Source organism: Morone saxatilis, unplaced genomic scaffold (genome assembly GCF_004916995.1).
Source record: "Morone saxatilis isolate NCDOM2014 unplaced genomic scaffold, NCSU_SB_2.0 Contig10, whole genome shotgun sequence".
Taxonomy (NCBI): domain Eukaryota; kingdom Metazoa; phylum Chordata; class Actinopteri; family Moronidae; genus Morone; species Morone saxatilis.
Window position 1 is genome coordinate 13,624,133 of NW_023339652.1, and position 22,088 is coordinate 13,646,220.

The 22,088-nt window shown below is 41.9% G+C and overlaps 3 protein-coding genes across 3 annotated transcripts in view; 1 reads left to right on the forward strand and 2 right to left on the reverse strand.

The window, feature by feature from the left end:
• The window catches only part of LOC118342110 (ATP-binding cassette sub-family D member 2-like), a gene marked incomplete at its 3' end in the record, with an annotated part of 13,877 nt that extends 8,822 nt beyond the window's left edge, over positions 1–5,055 (reverse strand). The window contains 3 exon segments of the mRNA XM_035680552.1: positions 2,599–2,720; positions 3,350–3,530; positions 3,937–5,055. Coding sequence (XP_035536445.1) covers positions 2,599–2,720; positions 3,350–3,530; positions 3,937–4,881 — 1,248 coding nt within the window.
• Positions 5,056–5,315: 260 nt separating this feature from the next.
• Positions 5,316–10,513, forward strand: LOC118336653. The gene is made up of 14 exons (XM_035673319.1): positions 5,316–5,718; positions 5,801–5,840; positions 5,937–6,084; positions 6,241–6,373; positions 6,576–6,633; positions 6,743–6,851; positions 6,961–7,097; positions 7,619–7,746; positions 7,837–8,006; positions 8,086–8,158; positions 8,262–8,295; positions 8,858–8,885; positions 8,990–9,078; positions 9,322–10,513. Exons 1-14 carry the CDS (start codon positions 5,696–5,698, stop codon positions 10,036–10,038), a joined length of 1,887 nt encoding a protein of 628 aa, XP_035529212.1. The 5' UTR covers positions 5,316–5,695; the 3' UTR covers positions 10,039–10,513.
• A 111-nt stretch (positions 10,514–10,624) lies between these two features.
• Positions 10,625–22,088, reverse strand: part of LOC118336355 (proton myo-inositol cotransporter-like) — a 68,239-nt gene continuing 56,775 nt past the window's right edge. Inside the window, exons 5-10 of the mRNA XM_035672990.1 lie at positions 18,999–19,162; positions 18,794–18,914; positions 15,812–15,937; positions 15,488–15,606; positions 14,450–14,602; positions 10,625–13,707 (exon numbers count right to left, since the gene is read on the reverse strand). Coding sequence (XP_035528883.1) covers positions 13,481–13,707; positions 14,450–14,602; positions 15,488–15,606; positions 15,812–15,937; positions 18,794–18,914; positions 18,999–19,162 — 910 coding nt within the window. The 3' untranslated portion in view covers positions 10,625–13,480. The remainder of the gene's footprint in view (positions 13,708–14,449; positions 14,603–15,487; positions 15,607–15,811; positions 15,938–18,793; positions 18,915–18,998; positions 19,163–22,088) is intronic.

The following is a 22,088-nucleotide window of genomic DNA, read 5'->3' on the forward strand; positions in this document are numbered from 1 at the left end:
CACACACACACACACACCAGGGTTCACTGCTGGCTGACCTACAGTGACATGAGAGTGGCAGTAGATTCAATCTTGAGGAACTAATGCCTATAAAAGGTTGCTGTGTTCAGTTTTTTCCATGATTATATCTAATGTGGTCTGACACATATCAGAGGACCAAATTCACCCAGCTGTGTTGTCAATGAATGATTTGGAAATACATACCCTGCCATTTTAAATTAACATTTTCACTACCGTGTGTGAAGTTTGTACAAAACGTTGTCCCCTGCCTCCTCGCAAACTGATAAAAATGACATTTTTTTTAGCCAAACCATAACAATGATGAGGAAATTGTGCAGAATTTGGAGATGAATATTGGATATAGAGACCCATTTTGCAATTTTTTGGGCCAAAAACAACTTTTAAAGCTGTAAAAAGAAAAGAAAACAACGATAACCAGAGGAGGCGAACAGGGAGAGCTCATTTCCTGACGGGTATAGAACAGGCCTTCGAAGAATAAAAGCAAAGGACCATGCCAACTTTACAAGATGAGTAACAAACTAACACGAGCTGAGACATGTCATGGGGCCATCTGACCACTCTCACACACACACACAACAAACATATAAACTCACTGTACACTGTCATATTAAACAGGCAGCGTGTTTGGAGGCGTGAGCAGGGCATGCTGCCTGAAGAATGTGTCCACTAAATAGCACTTACACTCGCATATATCAGCCTTACATGCAGGGGCTTGCTGTTGCACATCTTCCAACACCGTACACAACACAGACTAAAACTCGTACCCTCCAGGGAAGTGTTTTGAGCCGGATGACGTGCAATGAAATGACAGTCATTGACAAGCTGCACTTCCACAGACTTACACATTACTTGCTGGTAAAGCTGGTTCAACTTCCACAGCAGTTTGAGCCTTCTGTGTATAAAATCGGGCTTGTGTGTGTGTGTGTGTGTGCGTTTGGCCCTGCGTGTTCTCACTCTGGTAATGTGGTACAATGGGGAGTTTTTGAGAAGAGGTGAGTCACGCATAAGGAAGCAGTCAACAACCCGCTCACACTTTTAAAAGAGCTGCAATTCCTCCTCTTCCCCACAAGCATGCTGTGCAAGTCTCACTCCAATACTACATATGATAATGAGAAAATTACTGAACAGCATGACAACCTACATCCCAGAACATGGCTGAGCGTACGATCAAAAGCAGGCGAGCACAAACGAGCGGTACTGCAACGCAGCCTCGCCACAAATGTGCTGCAGCCAAATCCTCTTATGGACCTCAAAATGCAGCCCGAGAGAGAGAATGCATGAATGGGTCTTGCTATTTTTTCTGGGATTAAAATGCAACGAGAGATCAGGGATTTGGCACTGAATGAACAAGGCCTTTCATTCAGTGGTTTCCTTTCTTCAGGATAAACTCCTGTGCATGCACGGTGAGCTTCACGGTGAGCTTCGCATGGGAGGAAAACTACTGTACAGAATGCATCTGTAAATCATTCAGTCAATCTGTGCATTCGTCCATCCACCCACCCATCTGTTGGCCCACTTGTCTGTTCAAACCTGGGCCAGTGAAATGACCCACAACCCAAATATCTCTCCCTCGTGTGAATATATCAAATCATAGCCTTTAGATTATATGAAAATGTTATATCAAAAATTGGATAGAAAATATGAATATTGTGACAAGGGCACTTAAGAGTAATAAAATCTGAGTAAGAGAAGAAGTGCTTTTATGCTAAAATAAGAACAAAAGATATCTCCTCATAAGAAACTTCATTTGAGCTGGAAGTGACTCTGAAAACCATAATTCCTTGCATATGACATTGTATTAAACATGTCACACAAATTAGAACTGCCGGCAGTGAGACAGATCTGTGAACTTGCTGTGTAACTACTGGATAAAGGGCTGAAATGAATTCTTCTCATTGTTGTTTAATCTGACAAATAATTTCTTGATTAATCTGTTAATCACCTGGCCAATTAAATGTCAAAAAATGCTGAAAAACTCTTGAGGGCAAATGCCTTGTTTTGTGTGATCAACAGCCCACAACTCAAAGCTGATGAATTTACAGTGCTTCAAAACAACAAATGTTCATATTAAAGTAGCAGGAACCAGTGAATGATTGACATTTCAGCTTGAAAAATGCAGTGCAGTTATCAAGACACAATAGAGGGCCAGGCCCTTTATAGCTTTTTACAAGAGCTACATTCAAAGGTAGGGTGGCATCCTAACAAAAGGTCAGTTTATGAATCTGAATTAGATGAGAGATCAGTAGGTGGTGGGGATGCAGCATGATCATAAAAAAGTTGTGTGAGGTTTTTGTGAATGACTCCCGACATAACTATGGGTTTATTCTGTAGCCTATATGTGTAAATGAAGCGAATTAGCAACGACTAGCCTTTATATTTTATGACTTCTGTTTGAGGATTTCCAATAAGAAGTGTTTTATTTTGAACTTCGAAGTGAAAACTGGGGAAAACGATGAGGCAAGGCAAGCCTGTGAAGCAGAGATAAAGAGCGCTCACATTGTATTAACTGGAGAAAGAGTGCCTCTGACATACTGCTCTCCAGCATGCAACATTAACTTCAGCATGTGGCATCCTCACCTCTTTGTAGGAGGACATGATCCTCTCGATGGCGTCGGCTCCTGAGGCCAAGAGGTTCCGGGCGGTGGTGAAAGCCTCTGTCCTCTCGCTCACCATCACGTGCGTATGCCCGTCTGCTGTTTCTAGAGGGCGAAACGAAAGACAAAAGACAGGGGAGAGGCCAACTGAGTTAAAAAAACATGCAGACATGTTTATTTAAGCAACAACTTTCCTTTTGGCTTTTGTTATCTGACTCAAAGTCTGCGTATCTGTCTTGTGAGTCTGCTGTCAACACATTCCCAGAGTTGTACCTGCGAGCATTAGGATGAAATGGAAATAAGTTATTTAAATATCAACAGGGACACTGGAGCAGTAGCACAGTAGTAGAGTTGATCAGCAAACAAAGGGACTTTGTTCACAGCTTTTGATGCAAGTGAAATGTCATCAGGGAGATGTGGGAGGCAGCTACCGTTTTCACACGTGCTAATCAGCACCTGCTTGAGAAGGAAGCAGACGCTGTTGTTTTGGAGATGCTAATGATCCGTGTGTGCAGTGTGAAAGGGGTTCAACCTCAGAATGAAACACAACTGTTACAGGGGCATTTAAAAAAGGTTTACTACACGCCAGATACTCTCAGATACAATCAAACCAACTACTGTTCCAAGGGACAAAACTGAAAAAGAAAGCTCACACAGCCTAACACATGTTTAACTCAGAGTTTCCAAAGACAAAAAAAAAAAAAGGTTTTGGGGCAACCTTGAGGCCTCCATACCGTTGTCAGCGAAGCCCGTGGCCGTGATGATCGGCACGGCCACCATGACGAGCCCGCAGCTGCTCCACACGTACTTCATGAGGAACTGCTCGATCATGATATACCAGAGACGCTTGGACAGGATCAGGTTCATCTGGTCCGCCAGGGCCCGGTAGCACTTCTGCAGCTGACGCATCTCCACCTGCAGGGGAAAGTCAATTACAATGCATACAAGCACAGGCGCTTCCTGTATCTCTGTGAGGAACATGCACATGTTAGGACACTATATAAACTTGTTTATATAGTTATACAGTTATTGGATGTGGTTAATCAAGATGATCTAAGATGTCTCATAGTGATTGTAGTGGATTTTACCTGTAGAAATGCCACAGTGGGAACTGACAAATGTTTAAACTTGAATGACTTTTAAAGTTATGATGGACATTCAGATTAAGTAACACTGAGAAACACTGTAGCACACGCTCTATTAATGATCTATTAATGTGCATGTACTTGATCAGCACAGTGTTGTAATATTGCTGCATGCCTGCCACAGTAAATGCAATACTCTCTATAGTCTCCATATGGCCTCATCCAGCTCCACATACCTTGTGGCCCCTGTAGAAAGCTATCTCCTCAGCATTGGCGATGATCCGGGAGTGCACATAGCGCAGGTAGCCTTTCCTATGAGCCTCCTCGGCCACCAGCTTGCCAAATTTGGGCGAGCAGGCACGCAGGACCTTAGCCGTGACAAAGACCACCAGCCCGGCCAGCAGGGTCGGCCCGGAGGCGTTGGCCCCCCTGGATCTGGCGGTCTGTATCAGCGTGTAGGAGGTCAGCACCACGTCCAGGATGGGCTTGGTGAGGTTAGAGTAGAGGTGGGCGACCGACTGGGAAAACATCATCACGTCCTCGGTCAGAGACTGGTCCGGGTTGGCGAGCCTCCCGTCCATGTTGCTGACTCTGTAGTAGGTCTGGTCGGTGAAGTAGGTCCGGTAGGCATGGTTCACCAGCCGGGTGCGGAAGGCCAGAGCCAGTTTGCACTCCAGGTACCGGATGGCGCTGTTGACGAACGTGGCCGGGATGGCGATGAGGAGCCATTTGATGAGCTGGATAATGAAGCTCTTGGGTTTCTTCTCCACGATCGTTTTCACAATCTTGCCGTCCAAGCTGGCCACATAAATAGACAGAAACGTCCTGGATATCAGCGCCACGGAGTGCAGGGAGAGCAGCCCGAGCTCCCTGGACACAAGCTTCGGGAAGAGGATTTTACCAAGTTCGAGGATCTGCTTGAAAAACTCTGCGTTTACCCCCGGGGATGCCTTCTTCTGATCCGCAGCATCTATCCGCGTCTTTACCAAACAAGTGGAGCCGTTCTCCGCCTTTGAAACTCGCCGATTATTCCTGGGATCTCTGTTTTTGCCCAGCTGCCTGCAGATGATGGGGTACAGTGTTTTGACACCGTAAGCAGCCGCCGCAAGAAACACGGCTCGCTTGGCCGCAGCCGTGCGGTCCCATTTCACTTTGGACGCCGCATCGAGGATGTTGGACATTTTTTCAAACGTTAGTCGTCTCTGCTGACAATCCTTACAACACCCATCCCCCAAACCCGACTCACGGCGTCGATACAAAGACAGAGAAGGACTTCTGATGATTGGATTGAGGTGAAGCGAGCCCGATACATGTACCGCTACATCCTGCTCTTTCCAGTACCAGTGAGTCAAGCACGACGCACTACATTCATTCTACTTCCGGCTGTGGCTGTCAAAATAAAAGCTCAAGGTCAACTCCCCCTGCACCACCGGGATATGCAGCCTGAACCGTTTCCTCGAGTTTGTGGTTTTATTTTTTAAAGTAAATTCGCCCAACTTCCGGTCGTTGGACGTTTCCGCTTTCCGCTAACTTGACGCAGCTTATTTCCGCCCTACGCTTTTCGCAGGGGCTGTTTTCATTGGTTGCGCCCCCGGCGATTTGACGACTGGTTGCGTCACGACGTAACAAACGAGTCCCAAACGGCGCCGGTTACTGTAACGTACAGTCGGTGTCTTCTTCCTTGTAGTGAGGGGTTAGTCAGAAAGATGTCACACAGTACTCAGGTATCCAGGGCAGTAAGTTGCTGGAATCCACATTAACCACTGACAGCGTATATACAAACGCTTAAACTGCATTAATACACGTTTATGAACAACTCTCGAGTGGGACGTGAAAGGAGAGGGGTTGTTCCTCGCGTATCTCTAAACATTTTTGAAGCAACTTTAACTAGTTAATTCACGTTAGTTCACGTTGGCAAATGTACCAATGCACTCTAAACGTTTCACACTCACGTTAGCTACAGCTGTGTTATTTTCCCTGTGACAGTCGTTGAACATGAATTGGGTTGGGGGTTCACGGTAAGAGAATTGAAGTGCTAATATTAAGCCTTTAAACGTTAGCTAAACTAGGTGATTAACGTTTTAACGACTCCCGTTGCAGGAACCGGCTAGTGATGAAGAATGATGCAAAAAGGCAGAGAGTGAGACACCTAAATACGACTTAATAGCTATAATAGATGTAGCCTTAGTTGAATACGTCCAGCTAAATGTTCTGGTGTTGCTTTTTTTCCCCCCAGGAGTTCTTTGAAAAGAGGAAAATTCAGCAGAGATTGAAGAACTTGGGAGTCGCTGTGCCAGCATCCCCTCAGAGCAGTAGTGCTGGTAGTATGGACCTGGTGACTCTGTTCATAGTCAACCAGATTGCTGCTAAGAAAGAAAATAAAGGTGAGAAATAACAGCTGGTATTGACATATCCCAAGCCAGCAGTTATGGTTACCAAAAACCGATCAGAAGACGCTGAATGAAAGTCTGAAAGTCCCATATTAACATGAACACTCTATATGGTAAATGATGTAAATAAACAATGTTTGTGTTTTTCAGATCCTCCTAAAGTGGCCGTTCTTGGCAGCTATAAAGGAGGATCGAAGCATAAGAGAAATGAGCCCCTGGTACTTCCCATGAGCCCCTGCTCTCCATCACAGCTGAGTTTTGTTGAGAGCCAAACTCAAAACAGGTAGAGCTGGAGTGTTGTTTGTCAAAAGGCGCCTATAGTCACAATCAGACTATTGATCACATACTCCAAACTGCCTCCTTAACATGGTATTCAAGTGAACCTCTGGCCCAGTCAGTGATTTTTGGCTATATAAAGTCAGTGAATACCTTTTTAATCGAACATCTTCCGACATTGACTGTGTCTATTCTGTGTCAATGTCTAGTCTTCAAGCGACAAGAAAGAGAAAGCACGTTATTCCACACGGGTTCAAGTGCCGGCAGGTTGGTCACAGCCATCCATATTGTACTTTTTAAACCATTTCTTATCTTTGAACATGAACAAACGTCAGGACCTTCTGGCTAAAAAGTCACTTTCTTCTCTGTCCTCTAGCTGTCACCAGTGCCGGAGTCAGGTTTCTCAGACAACAGTGCATCTGACTACCTGCCACCCATAACCGACCCCCTCAGCCCATTCTCCTCCACCTCATCAGCTTCCTCAGGTGTTGTGAAGAATTTTATAGAACAAACTCTCATAAATTAATTTACACGATGGTAACTGTGCATTTTATAGTTTTTGTATGTGTGTTTTTGTACAATCCGCCAATTTAGGCCAAATCAAACTGGTCTCCTCAGGATTGTTCCCCCTACAGCTGAATCTCCAGCAGAGAAGCCAGACACAGGCAGAGCTACCTCCCCACTGCTCCCCTCTACCCTGGGACACCTCGGGGCTGGAGCTGACTAAGGAGGTGAAAACAGAATTATTTTTAAAGATATATCTCACATTCATATGATCACATAATGTCATGGTTACAGTTGCAGTTATTACACAGGCACAAGCTTCATCGGCCTCTGTCGGACAGGTGCCTACTATGTGAACAAATCTACAGCGGTCAAACAGTGTGGATAGTTTCGTCTGATTCATGGGAATCTGACCAAATCCAACCCAGTGGCAGGCATTAATAAAAATAGCTCTTCTCACTGATCTGAACTGACGGTTTGTTTATGTATGTCATATAGCGGCATCAGTATTTTATGATTTTTAAACCAGTTAAAAACTCCTTCTAGTGAGTTTAATGCAACAGAAGTGTGGATTTGTAACATTTGTTTTATCTTTCTTTATCTAATCTACTCAGAAGTAGCGTTTTAGACAGACCGACAGCAAATATCGCTAACTGTGAATTCCTGTGGAGAGTTAAACATTAAAACATGACAGAGTGTTTCCAAATATGATGCTACACTAATATTTTATTTGCATTTATTTTGCTAGTATCAGCCTTTCTCCCAGCCCAGAGGTATGACAGACAGTATCCCCTGGTCCTGTGGATCAAACCTACCCTTCTACCAACTGGAGACACCCACTGCAGCCCGAGTCCTGTTTAGAAGTCCAGAGCCAGAGTGAGAACACTAGAATCTAAAGGATTGCTCTCTGCCCTTGAATTAACTGATCATCTTTTAACCTCTTGAAGCATATGTGTGTTATCACAGTAACACAGAGGCCAGGGACCATGAAAGATACGACCTCACCTTCTCTCTCAACCCACCAGACGACAGGCAGCACATGTTGAACTTCACTCTCAACCAATCAGAAACTGAGCAGCAGATCGAGGGAGCAGACGTCTTTAGGGGCTTCAGCACTGAGGAATGTGAAAGAGAAGGTTAATACCCTTAATAACAATAACATTTGCAAAACCACAAGGACTTTCCCCCTCAAGTTAACATTACATTTGATTTCAGCCACTCCTTTTGGAAGAGGAAAATCAAAGATCTATCTCAAAGATGAAACACCAGTCAAATCTTCAAGACCACAGTAGGCATTTATACACAACACACAACATATAATTAAACACTTTGTTATGATTGATATGTAATATGCCTTGTTTTTATGTTGGATTTTCTTTCTTTGCTGTCAGAACTTTCCCTGACTCACCAGGTTTGGGACTGAAGGTAAGTTACCACATGTGAGTCTAAAGTTAGCCTTTTATTGCCACCGAGTGGCAGAGTTTGTAACTGCGTGCTAACGTTGTATTTAAAGAAACAATAGACATAAGCATTAAATGGATGATTAAGAAAATGTAACCTTGTTCCCCAATCATTGTTCAGAGCTTCTAACAGTATTTGTTCATTTATCCTGATAGAGGCGTATAAAAGGGTACAGTGCACTCTGGGGTGGCTCTAGAGAAATATTCATGGGGTGGCCAGAGGGTGGCATGGAGATGTTAGGGGGTGGCAAAAATATATGCTGATGTAATTTCTAACAGTCACACATATCGATATTTGCTTGGAAAATCCGACAAATAAAAATATTTAAACTCCAAAACATTACATTACTGTGGCACATTAGTAAAGCAAGTAATAGGTAATTTGTTAAATTTGACAGCATTTGACATCAAACTTGGGTGGCAGGTGGGGTGGCAAGGCCTTTTTTTGTCACCACTCTAGATCCGCCCCTGGGTGCACTTGATGTGGGCAGTTGCAGTTTTACATGTTAATTCTGTTTTATTCACAGCTCTCCAACTGCACTGACATGAACTTTTGTAAGTGTCTTAAGCATCTCCAATTAAGCTTCCCGCGTATTGTGTATAAGTTGGAGAAAGGACAATAAATTCAATAGATGCTTCTTTTTTTTTCAATCCCACAGCATGTCTCGAACACAACAATGGCCCCATGAATGGTTGTGACTATTCGCCAAGTTACTCTTGTAGAGGGGGTTACCTCAGTTCAGATGATGTAAGTCAAGTTACACCCAGAACTTGTGTCCATGTTGCTGTCGTACAGTGACTGCGGAATCACCTCAAAATAGCCACTTTTTATGAACACATTATCCTTATTGATCATTATTGAACCTCACCCTGAATTTTAAGATAGTTTGATATCCAACACATTAGCAACCATAGTTCTATTTAGCAGTTTATAACATAGCTACTATTCTCTCACCCTTTCTAACTAACTGTATTTCTAACTGTATTTTAGGAAGAAGAAAGCTGTGAGCCATGTCTCCAGGCTGCCTCTTTATATATAAACCAAACCTGTTGTTCAGATAGCCTAAACCAAAACTTGGGCTCACACGGGAATACAAAACAAAGGCACACTCAACCCAGGCCCTTGTCCCTGCTCCTAAAACCAAAAACAAACTTCAGAGATGATCAGATTATGGAGAATGTGGCTCATCCAGATAAAGCCTTAGGAAGTAATGGCCAACAGATGGAAAGCAACACAGCTCAGTTAGATTTTCCTCTGGCTCAAACTCAGAGCCCAGAGCCGTGCAAATGCAAGAAAACATCCAGCGAAACTCGAGATGCGGGAACTCAAACTGTCGACCCTGCGGCTGAGATGTGTGACGCATCGACTCAGTGCAGCTTTGTTGCAGACAGCGCGACCAGAACCACTGAGTTCAACTTGTGCCTGCCACCTGTTGATGTGTCAGTACAGCATCCAGCCACAGGGGGGCAGACTGATACTGCCGCAGAGCTAAATACACACACACCTTCATCCAGCCAGGCCAGGAGTGGAGGGAGGCACACGCCCTGGAGCAAGAACAAATCCAAGGCTGGTTCCCTATCAGGCAGCGGTATTATAAATGAACTCACCGCTGACAACAGAGATGGCAAAGTGATCCTACAGAGACCCATAACCCCTTTTCTAGACGCTCTGAGCATGACCAACGGCAGAGGTATAACAGGAATATGAAAGATTGTTTTTAATTAATTAATGTGCAAATTGAGGAACTTATAATTCATATTTACAAATTTAAACTCTGCACCGACAAAGACAAGATATATGCATGGGAATCTTGTTGAATAACCATGTTCTGCTCTTGTTTCTGATTGGAGAGGGTAGAGATGAGAGAGGGCAACAAGAAAATGGCCGTCTGATGAAAGACCTCTCCAACGAAGTGAGGGAGGAGGTCACATCTGCCACCAGAGTTAACAGACTCTCACAAGAGGCTGAGACACTTCAGGAAATAGCTGACATTTTGCTCCTGCTCAAACAAAGGGAGAAGTAGGGAGAAGTAGGGAGAAGTAGGGATGGTAAGGAAGGAAGGAAGGAAGGAAGGGAGATGGATAAAGGCAGCAGGAAATATGAAAACATACCTGTTCTGTGTGTGTTTTCAAATTCAAAGCATTTAATAGTTTGTTTTTAAGCATATATAAACCACATAAAATAAGCATAGTGTTTGTTCAAAGTGTTATGAAATAAAGCCCCAAAGCTTTACTCTGATTCATAAGTTTATTTCTTTCGCCATATACATATTCAAGTGTTAAGATTTCATGAAGATATTTATTTTTTATAGAATATAAACTCTAGCAAAACATTTACAGCTTGAACATTAATCAAATATACTATACAGCACTCTTTTTTTTTTTCATTCGTATTTTTGTAATTCCTCATAAACTGTAGAAACACATGTAGCTGGTTCACATTGAAAAAAATTGCAACCATTTCACCATAAGTACACATTAAACGTCCCTGTGTGGCAGAGGACGGTGTTAACACGAGTGGATGTTAACGGCTGAACGCCACATGATCTTTGACGAGGTGCAGCCTCAAACAATCACGCTAAATATTTGGTCAACACAAGTTTCATTACACAGTCTGTGTTATGGAGCTTCGTCTGTGTGTGTACTGGTGATAATACTTTTGAGTACAAAACTAGTTTTTGTGGTTTCAAGACCATCCTGGACCAAATGGAAATCTAACAGATAAAACAATACCTTCACATTTTGAATTAAAGTCAAGCTGTTTTTCTCCACCTTTAAACTAGTATCCCGTTGGATGAAAAGGTTAATCTATTTTTAGGAAGTTGAAGGACAGAGTTTTTACTTTTAACCCAACAACAATTCAGAATGTAGAAAACTGGTTTCCAAAAATGACGCAGTCTGTCGGATTCACCACACAGGAGATTCTGCATGTTTTAGTCCCATGATTACAAATCATTCATGCTTTACTTTGTTGCTGATCATTTTCACACGTATTTGTGATTTTGTGCTGCGTTATTTTAGATTTTCACAATCATTTGGTACCTATTTCAAGCAAGGTTAAAGTCTGTGCAAGTTGATTTTCATTTCTTATTGACATGAATGGAAACCATTATTCTGATTAACCATTTCCACAGGTATCCATGTGTAAATGTGACAGCTTGACAATACCAAAAATATCACAATACTTGATGCAAATACTTTATTCAACTTTGACTAGTCACTGAAAATGTCAATACATTGTGTGGCATGGCATTTGATGAACAGCTTCTTATTTGAAAGGTGTATTAAAAAGAGGTATTGTATCTTATTAACTCATGACGGGTTAGGACCCACGTGCCAAAAACTTACGGACAGTCCTGCACTTGGCACTGTCTGCCACGAGGAACCTGTTCATCGCACACAGTAACAGCGCAGCTTGTTAACGCCTTTTTTACCTGTTTTGTTTTGTTACACAAAGTTACTCCGTAGTCTACTTTTAAACAGTTTTTGCTACACAGAAACCTATGTGTATTTGACTAACAAGGTGTAACCTCACACAGTTTTACAATTTTTTACAAAACAACACTGGCAAATTACGCTAAAGCCTACTCCTCGACTTTTGACACAAGAACCACATAAATGATATGCTCTGCTATTTGTACATAAGGCTATGGAGGAAGACGAAAATCATAACACATGAAATGATAGTAAAAAATATAGTATTCCATCACAGGTGAAATGCAAATATGTACATGTCAAATAAAAAAAAAAGCTATGTAGACCTAATTATAACATGGTATAATACATCCACTTCAGGGTTTTGGACTTAAAATCGGCCTTTAGGCAGCTTCACAATACACAGGCACTAATATTATCATGTTAAAGATAGAATGAAAATACTTAAAATACAATGGTTTTAGTCTACCACTTTCTTTGCTGGACATTATAATATCCAGCAATAACAATCAGCAATGACATACGTAGCTTTATAACGTGCAGTGTAGTGACAGAATGACATAAGACTGTACTCTCCATAGTATTATGTTAAAAACCGCCATTTTTTTGAGGCAGGTAAGCAACAGAATTGAAAACAAAAACAGAAAAGCATTTAGTAATTTGTTGCAAAGCTGAATGAGAAATAATATTTAAATAAATAGGTCAAAAATAAACCATAGTAACAGAACTTATATTCCCTTTCAGTGCTACTAGATTGGTGATTGTGTTTGTGTAGGCACCAACTGACAATACAAGTTTTCTAAACTTGAACAATATACTGTACATCTCTGGTGTTTGCTTTTCATAAAAAAATATCAGAATGACCACGAACTAAGACTGTCATCAGATGAGAACTGACATTAGTGTGCTATGCTACAAGCTTAAACATGTGACTGAGATGTGTGTCATATAGAAAGGCATAATGGTAATACAATAAGTCACAACTGCTGTCATGTTAACAAAAGTTTTGTGGGTGCATGAACCTCATTTACTGTACCTTTTTAAATGGAGTTCTCAATGGAAACATGTTCTGACATAATGCTGTAGGTTGGCTGTGTCATGTTTTCCTTCTCATACCCTATGTACATCATATATAAATAAATCCTAAATGATATTTATTCAGCAAATGTACAAAATATTAGGGATGTCTCACTGGCACTGAACTGCAGCCTCTTTTGCAAAGTACATCATCATCAGCAGAAGTGTCCCTTATATTTTGTACATGCAGTGTGTTTTCAACAGTCATGTTTCCACGAAAAAGACACAGAACCTCTGTTATGTGGAAAAGGCAATGTTTTAGCCTTTCATAATTGAGACATTTTTGTGGTGCATGGTGGTAAATTCAGCTATCTACTAAAGCAGGTTTAACTCCAGATTTGGCGTCAGTTCACCGTCAATTCGGATAATAATAAACGTACCCGTTCTGCTAACTGCTAAAGCATTGATTTTGTCTTCCTGAATTGACTGACTTGAAAGTAAACTCACTCACATTACTGATACAAGCAAAAGGCCTTTTTAAACTGTGATTCTTAACTTCATAGTTAGGAGTAACCAGTAGCTCCTCAGCTCACACACAGAAAAAGAAAAAATATTACAGACCCAACCTCTCTGCGTGTTTCAGTTAGCGCAAAGCGAACGAAACACCCAGAGGGAGGTTGCCAGCACTCGAGCTCCCCCTAGTCCACGTCTGACGCGTCGTTGTCCGATAAATGGTAGTTTGAACCTTTGACTCGGATGTATTCGACCTGCCGTCCCTCATCTGAATCAGAGGCACCGCAGGAACAAAGCTGGTTTTCAAACAGCGCTTCAATCTCCTCCAGACGCCGGCCTTTGGTCTCAGGCAGGCAGCCATAGACGAAGAAGAAACCCAGCAAAGCCATGCTGGAGTAGAGGAAGAACGCTCCTAGGAAGGCGAAAAAACAAAAGACCACACCGTCACTAAGCACGGCCACTGAAATACGATAACTTTAAAGTAACATGCCCCTGTCAAGTGGCATTACAGCAGGTCTAACACAAGAAGGCAATACTAACGCACCTAGAAACAAGCATTCACCCAGTAATGTAGTGACATATGCGTAATGAGATTTCCTGGCCACTGTGATCTCTATTTTCTCCTTGTCAAAGCAGAATGACATTTTGAAGCAACAACCAAGTGTGCATTATGCTAAATACCATCACCATTTCTCATAAACCGGATGAATGGATGAAGTGACAATCATTAACCCGCTGCCTCTCAGGATGCCTCCACAATCACCCCCAATGGATCGATCGCTAACTCCCACGAAAGGTCAGTTCCTTCCTGTCTGAGGAGAAACCTGCTGTTGAGCCACACTGACTAAGGAGGTATGGAAGAAGGTTGCGCAAAAAAAAAAAAAGGTTGGCAACACCTCGGAGGGGAACCAGTCAGCTGTTACCTCCTTGCAGGTCTTGACGTAAGTTAAGGATAAATGCGTGTTACACACGATCTGCTGAGGGGGTTGCGTAAGGGTTGGCATAACTGGATGAGGACTGGCAGTATTGATGGCTGATAGTAACTGTTTCTGCCACTGTGTTTGATTGAGTTTCCTTACTTTGTCTCTTTACAAAAATAAAGAGTAAAAGCTGTAAAGGTAATTGGTTTGCTCAAAATGATGACAACAACTGACCGTAGTAGGTGAAGACCTGAGCCAGATGGAGGAAAGTGAGCGACACCAGGATGTTAAAGGTCCAGTTGACTCCGGCAGCGCAGGCGTTCCCTGTGCTCCTCGCCCACAAAGGATAGATCTCTGAGTTGATGGTCCATGGCATGGGACTCATTCCTACAAGAGAGGTTAGAGATTACTTTATGAGGACAACAAGACAGACAACCTTGTGAGGCAGCTGGATTCGCCAGATCACAAGATCATGCGAGAATCCATCTTGCCGGGCTCCAATCTACAGTATCCGTTTGTGGCCACTACAGTGGTACCAATGGACCAATCAACGTCGTTTAAGGAAGTACTGGCAGCTACGGGGGTACCAATGGGCACTAGGTGTAACAAAGCAATAAGACACTGTTCATTAAACTGCATTAAACTAAATATTAAAATAACATTAAAAGACAGCCTTGCTGGGGGCTCTGTGAGGATGTACCCAGGCACAGGGGTGATTTGAGCTGAATGCTAACATCTGCCAAAATGTCACCACAAGGCCAATTCAGTAGCTGCTCTGGATCATTCAGTCGTATGAAAATCTTCCTCAGCAGATGAAGTTTGTCCAGTTGGAGATCAAGTTGTTCCAATTTCCATTTTTCTCAGAGAAGTCCGTAAAGTGCTGCTGTCTCTAAGATCAGGCATGAACTTTACATTTCAATGTTTAGGCCAACATGGTCCAGAAGTTCTTAAAGTGTTAACGAAAATAAAAACATCTACATTTGCATGATGCATTTGCTAGATTGTGTGAGATGATTGAAAGCTCTACAACAGCTTGTTAATGGACCCTGTGGTGAGACTGTTCTCTCCAAGGTCAAGAAAGAACCTCCCATCTCAACTTGCATATTGTAGCGTTAAAGTAAATTACACTAACACCACATAACATTTGGTGTTAAAATGAACAAAACCTGATTTTAGATTACCAAACATTAATACTGTAAACTCTTAGATGATCACAAAAGCTAAATCACATACAGTGTAGAGACAGAAAACAATGCAGGTTCAATCTCTTACCAGGAGCAAAAGCAGCCAGGTAGAGCACCAGACCCAGCAAAACCAGCCAGGAGAAGGAGGTGGGACAGTAGTTGTAGGCCCAGTAGGTCTGATCTCTCATCAGGCTGGAGTTGGAGCATCTGAAAGAGGGCGGCACACGTTTCACACTCACTGGATCGCAATTTAAAGTGAAATTATCACTTAACATTAAGCGGTTGGATTTGACCAAAGCTCTAAATATATATATATTCTAATCCTGTGTTTTTCCACCACAGCGTAGCGCCCCCCCTTCCCCTCTGCTGCATCCTAAACACACGCACATACTCATAGCATCCTGTGACTCACCTGCCCCATGCTGCTTGCTCTGTGGAGGCCTTATTGACTGGCACGCAGGAGGAGGTGAGGAGCGCCGAGCCATTCTCACGGTAACAGAAACCACATCCAGGGTCCAGCATGCATGGCTCACACAGCCTGCAAGCCAAATGGCATTATTAACTATAGTTTCGCTCCACAATACAATCAGCAAAGACAACAATGAAAAGTAAACGCATGCAGTGTGATTGTGCACTGACTTCTGTAGAATATAGGCACATTTTAAAGGTGTACTATGGAGTTGGTGCTGCGCTCTGACTCTAAAAAATACACTTATCTGCCTATACTACTTCACAAGATGTGACTATAACAGAAAACAGCACTCTACCCCCTCTAATTAAGACTATAATTGAGACTTGCCTCATTACCCAAATTAAATTAATGTATAGACTGTTCCCTACACACAGGAAGTAATAAATCAAAATTATTCATCATCAGTACATCTTTATCCCGTCTTATCCTGTCATATTTATTAAAAGTACATCTCGTCATGTGCCATTATGTGATTAGCGGTGCACATGTAAACGATTTAAAGCACTGACTTACTGACAAATTTAATTTTCACAAGAGCACACCATGTTGTCCATGCAGTGTCATCAGGTTTGTTGCTGGAGTGCCTGATAAGTGCATGAAACATGTGTTTTGTTTCAGAGGTCTATTTTTGCAGCCAGCAGACTCCCTGTGTGCAGGGCACCTTGCTCTAATTACACAGTGAGGTCAGCTAGGCTAAAATAAAACCACGTATTAGCACCGGAGGGAATCAAAAGTGAATACTCTGGGAAGGTGAGGATGTGCAACAGCTTAGCTTTAGCTAAGATTCAAATGATGACTGAAATGTATGTATGTACAATTTTGTTCTTTTGATAACTATCATAAATTATGTAATTGTGGAGTGTTTTTTCCTGATAGATGCACATCTATCCATAATCATAACCATCTACATTCTATTATTCTGTGGACCTCTGACTAATTACACTTGATTTTCTCTCCAAAAACATGAGAATAAAAGTGAAAGGAATGGAATTATGTGTGCACTTATGGAAGCAGCACTATGTACAATTTCACCGCTGTGTAGAGGCTGATTCAGGATGCTACTATATTTAAGGGTAACATTAGCGGCTGTGTCCTGCTCTTTATTCTTTAACTCCACCCTGAAAAACAAGAACAATGCTGCTACCTTCTTGTCCATGTAGGTGTAGATCTAGTATGAATTATCAACTGGTGATGACTTTGACTCTGCACAATATCCTGTATGTATCCATCAATTGCATATTTAAGAACCCTTTTTACAGACTTTTAAACGAGTCAGTTGGAAACATTGAACAGTCTGTGGAAGACGTGCTTTCAACCAACTCATTAAACTAACGTTACCTTAATTGGCCAAAGCTTCTAGCGGAAGCTGACATCTCAGCTGGCAAAACTGATGGTCACTGGCAACAGATTAGGACCCTGCTTTGGTTTACCTCTGTCTGAGACCCACTGTTTAAAAAATGACTATGAATTTAAAGAATTAAATCTAAACAATATCACTATAAAACGGTAAATGTGCCATGCAGGAGTGGAAATCATTCCAAGATTCCAAGAGATTGTGTGTGTTCCCCATGCAAGTATCCTACAGTCAAAACCTACTGGAGACACCTTAACAATACTTCCTTGTGAGAGGCCTGTGGTGGCTCTGGTGCTCCTAGGACTGTGGCGGTGGTCAGCGATGGGATGTGTGGGTCTCATACGGAGTAAAGTGAACTCAATGAAGCCACTACAGTGTGGTAAAAGCACTCATCTCTTCAAATTACCTCTGTGTTTGTGTTTTTGTGTGTGTACGTGGTGGCGCGCACGTTACAGCGTGTGGGTGCTGGACAGCGAGTCCATTAGGCGCTGTTTGTTGTTATGATAAAACACTGTCGTTACACATGAGTTTCATCTTGTGTCTGTGTAAGTGAGAGTAAATTGGGACATAGAGGCATCTGATCTCTGGCTCATATGAAAACACACTCAGGTTCTCTGTGTGTGTGTGTTTGTTTTCTTTTGGTTGCCAATAGAGACAATGAAGGGAATTGTAATTTAGTCGTAAGGTTCAGGAGAAACATCATATAGATATGAACAACATTTAAACAGCATCTTGAAAAGTTGTTTCTATGACAATCCATCATTTTATACAGTTATTAATAACCAGTCAGAGGAAACACAATAAATGTCAATATGACATAAATATACAGACAGATCTTCCTGTTGCATATATATGCAGGCACTGATTTTGACCTTGAGTATGAGTGCTGAAAAATACAGAGATCTGTATTAATGTATGTGTGAAAACCTGCAATAACTTCAAAACAAATGTCTTTTTAGAAGGGTTTCATCATCTGAAGCTCTCCACCACTGAGTGTGCTCTCCTGCGCTCCTGGATTGGTATTACACCGCAAAAGTGCTTTTACAAAAAGCAGAAGTGCTCTAAGGTGAATAGTGGTCTCGCCGTGGCTCTCTGTTTTCATCTATACCTGCACATAATGTGAAGAAATGTGAATAATGACACTTAATATCAACCACAGTGAAGAGCTGGTGGAGTACTCTCTAACTCCTCTAAGCACTTTCTTTGGTATGCTTATAAAATTATTAAATACACATCTCAAATGTGTGCAGCTCAATCCTAAGAAGACACCTGAATGTTAAATGGTTCAATAGATACACATTTTAAAGCTTTTTTTTTTCTTTATATCTTTGGGATGGCAAACTGCAGTGGGAGTAATTCCAGGGATCAAACCAATCAATTTCTGGGTCTGACCAGCTCTTATTTGGATCGTAACATGAGGATATGTGGGATAACTGTGCTGTAACTGCCCTGTATTTTTTGCTAATGGTTGGTAATAAAGGAAGATGATAAAGGGCCATTGTTTCATAGTAAAGGAGCCATTTTTCCCCAGCAGCAGGTAGCTTGGAACCAAAGAGGTATGTACTTACTGGTATTTGGAGCAGGTAGAGTTGGCCATAGATGGGTCTAATGGGTGGAAGGTGACAGGAGGACTGTGCTGGGCAGACATCAGAAAACCGATGGCCAACAGACTCAAACTCAAACATGTACCTGACGAAGAAATTATACACATGAAAAAAACTGAGGAGGGCCTGTCGACGTCATTATCCAATGCTGACATTTTGAGTGACTGACCGATGAGACTGCCCAAGGTGAGCTTCCTGCGTCCCACTCTCTCCACCAGCCACACTCCCAGCAGGGTGAACAGGAAGTTAGTGAAGGTGGTGAGTCCGGCCAGCCAGATCGCCATCCTGTCGTCCCGCACTCCTGACATCTGCAGGATGGTGGCGCTGTAATACCTGTGGGACACAAACATGAGGGAATTAATGAGCAACTGCTGCGACATTAAAAATACTAGAAACTTTTTTGTACAAGATAAGGGGCCCAAGAATAGCAAAGTTCGAACGTCTTTCTTTATTGTTAGGTTAGCATTAGTATTAAGTTCAAAAATTTGGGAAATTTGCTTATTCACGTTCTTGAGTTAGATGAGAAGATCAATACCAATCTGATGCATGTAAAGCATCTCTGCATGTCTTTAGCACAAAGACTGGAAACAGGGAAACAGCTAGGTTGATTCTGTCCAAATGTAACAAATCTGTCTACCAGCACTGTAAAGCTCATTAATTAACACCTTATATGTTGTTTGTTTAATCCTTACAAAAAACAAAGTCTAAAAACTACAATAGGTTGCTTTATGGGGGGGTTATGTACTGGACTATTTCTTGCCCAGGAGCAGTTGCTTGGCAAACAGCAGAGACTCCATGAAGTTACCGCTCCTCATGGCCACAAGCCCCCTTAAAACACCATATTGTTGGTTTCAAACTTCTGCTTTTGCTGTTTCCCCTGTTTCCAGTCTTTATGCTTAGCTCAGCTAACCGGCTGTGGCTTCACAGACAGACATGAGAGTGGTATCGACCTCCTCATCTAACTCGCCACAAAAATGGAAATAAGCATGTTTCCCTATGGCAATTAGTAGTATAATGTTATCATAACTGATAAAAACTACAGCCAAAACCACAATAACAAGATCAAAGTTGTAGTAAACTGGATTTTTCCTTGCTAAATAAAAAAGTTTGTAGTATTAATACAAAACACCATTCTAAAAAATGAATATACCATATGAGATAATTAGTCAGAGAACAATACAAGTCAACAAACCAACCGCAACCTCTCTTCTTAAGAGCCAACCACTCATCCACCAATCACAGCCTCTCAACTTGAGTACCAGCCACTCATCTAGAGATGGTTAATGATCAGCTATAAATAGTCTCACCACTCACTTCCAATGCACCCCCCCAACCGTCTGTTCTCATACAGTATAATTATACTTCCAACTCTGGCACCATGTTGCTCCACGTAGGCAGATTACCTCCAATCATCATCAACAAGGCTCTAAACAGGATGCGGTCAACAATACAGACACCTGCATGGGGTCCATTTCCCACTTCAATTATAATTTGATGTAACTATGCTAGCGGGGAAAAAGTGCACATGTGATAGCCACACAAACGCGTACCATACACCTGTAAGGACTCTATTTAAAGTGTGATTATGTAAATTATGTCCTTGAACGGAGGGGGAAAAAACAGATTCTCACCCAGAGGTACATACACATGCACACAAGCTGTATATAAACACATGCAGCATATAAAATCCCTTAGAGAATGCGACACAAATACAAAGAAGGTAATACTCATTAAAGAAAAAGCCAAAATTTAAAAACGTCTCTAGCATTGTCTGCCTCTCTGTGTCTCTACAGGCAACTAAGAATTAGCATTCTGCTTTTCATCTCTTCAAAAGAATTGTTATCTCTCTCTTGCTCTCTCTCTTGCCCAAAACAAAGACATTCAATTGAGGGATTTGCATAACAACTCTTTACTTTTCTGCCATGCTATCCAGTCAGACAGAGCGAGAACAGAAAAAGAAATGAGATTGCAAGAAATTCTGGTTTTAAAAGCTTGACCTACACTGGCACAGGTGCTAAAAGCTACACTTACCTGGCCTTATTAGCATCTGCAAACTGTACTGTACCAGCAATTGCATGTGCTGAACCGACAGACACGTAGCATAGAGTGCACGTGGACGCGCTCAAACACACACACACACAAAAGAAATGAGCTAGTTTTGGAGCAGCAGCAGGAGTAAAAACACCATTTCTGTTCTCAACAGTGCCCTGCTGTGTTCCATCTCCAGGATGTATTTTACTGATTGCAACAGACACACACACACACACACACACACAGAAACGTTCTAACTTAAAAACTACTGAGAAAAACAGCCTGCAGAAACAAAATGATCATTTTCTGACCATTGTGCCAAGAAGTGTTAAAAGCATCTCAAGCCTGTCTAATTTATGATAACTGTCATAATCCATCCTCCGCACCCTTGTATACTCTCAGTCCTCTTGTGAAAAGTGTTAAGTTGTTATTTTAGTAACAGGTGACTCAATGGCTGTCAGCAGGAGAAAAGGCCTTGAAAATATTCTAGTGTGCAGTTTCATTCCTGCTTGTGCCATTTCCTTGCGTCTCCTCGCAGATCTGCAAACACAGCGTCAGCTTTGCTTAAGAGCGTTCCTTTCTACTCGTCATCTCACATTGTCAAGGGAAAAATTGTTGGAGTCAGACTGAAATTTTGGTACAAGAGATCAATGTGCAAAGAACTGTTGCTGCTCAGTAGTCTAATGCAAATATTCCCCTAGACAAGAATGCATCATTATAATGGGTACACACAGAACACTGTGGTACACGAAGTGTTCAGTTTTTACTGCTAAAAAATGTGCACTTTAATGAACCGGCTTATTTCTTTGTGAGTGGAATCAATCTGAATGACAATGATGTTACGTAGCAAATGCAAAAGTTACATCATTTTAATTGTGGTGGCAAAAAGCGAAAAAACTTCTTGCCTAAGTTAAAATTGGCATTTGGTGGCATTTCTTCTTTATGATATTGATAATATATATATATATTCCGGGTCGTGACAATATATATATTTTTTTTTTAAAGTTTTTTTTTTTCAGCGCTGCAAGCTTGGACGGGACAGGTTTAAGTTGTCACCCCTGATTGAAAGTGACACCTCTCAGTCTGAAACGCCCACAACTTGTCGGCTATTAACACACATCCCAAAGTGACAAAAAAAACACTCCTAGGCAGTCAAGCAGGACCTGAATGAAACTGAGCTCCAAGGTGTTTCCAGATGTCCAATAAAAATTAAAAAAAAAAAAGATAT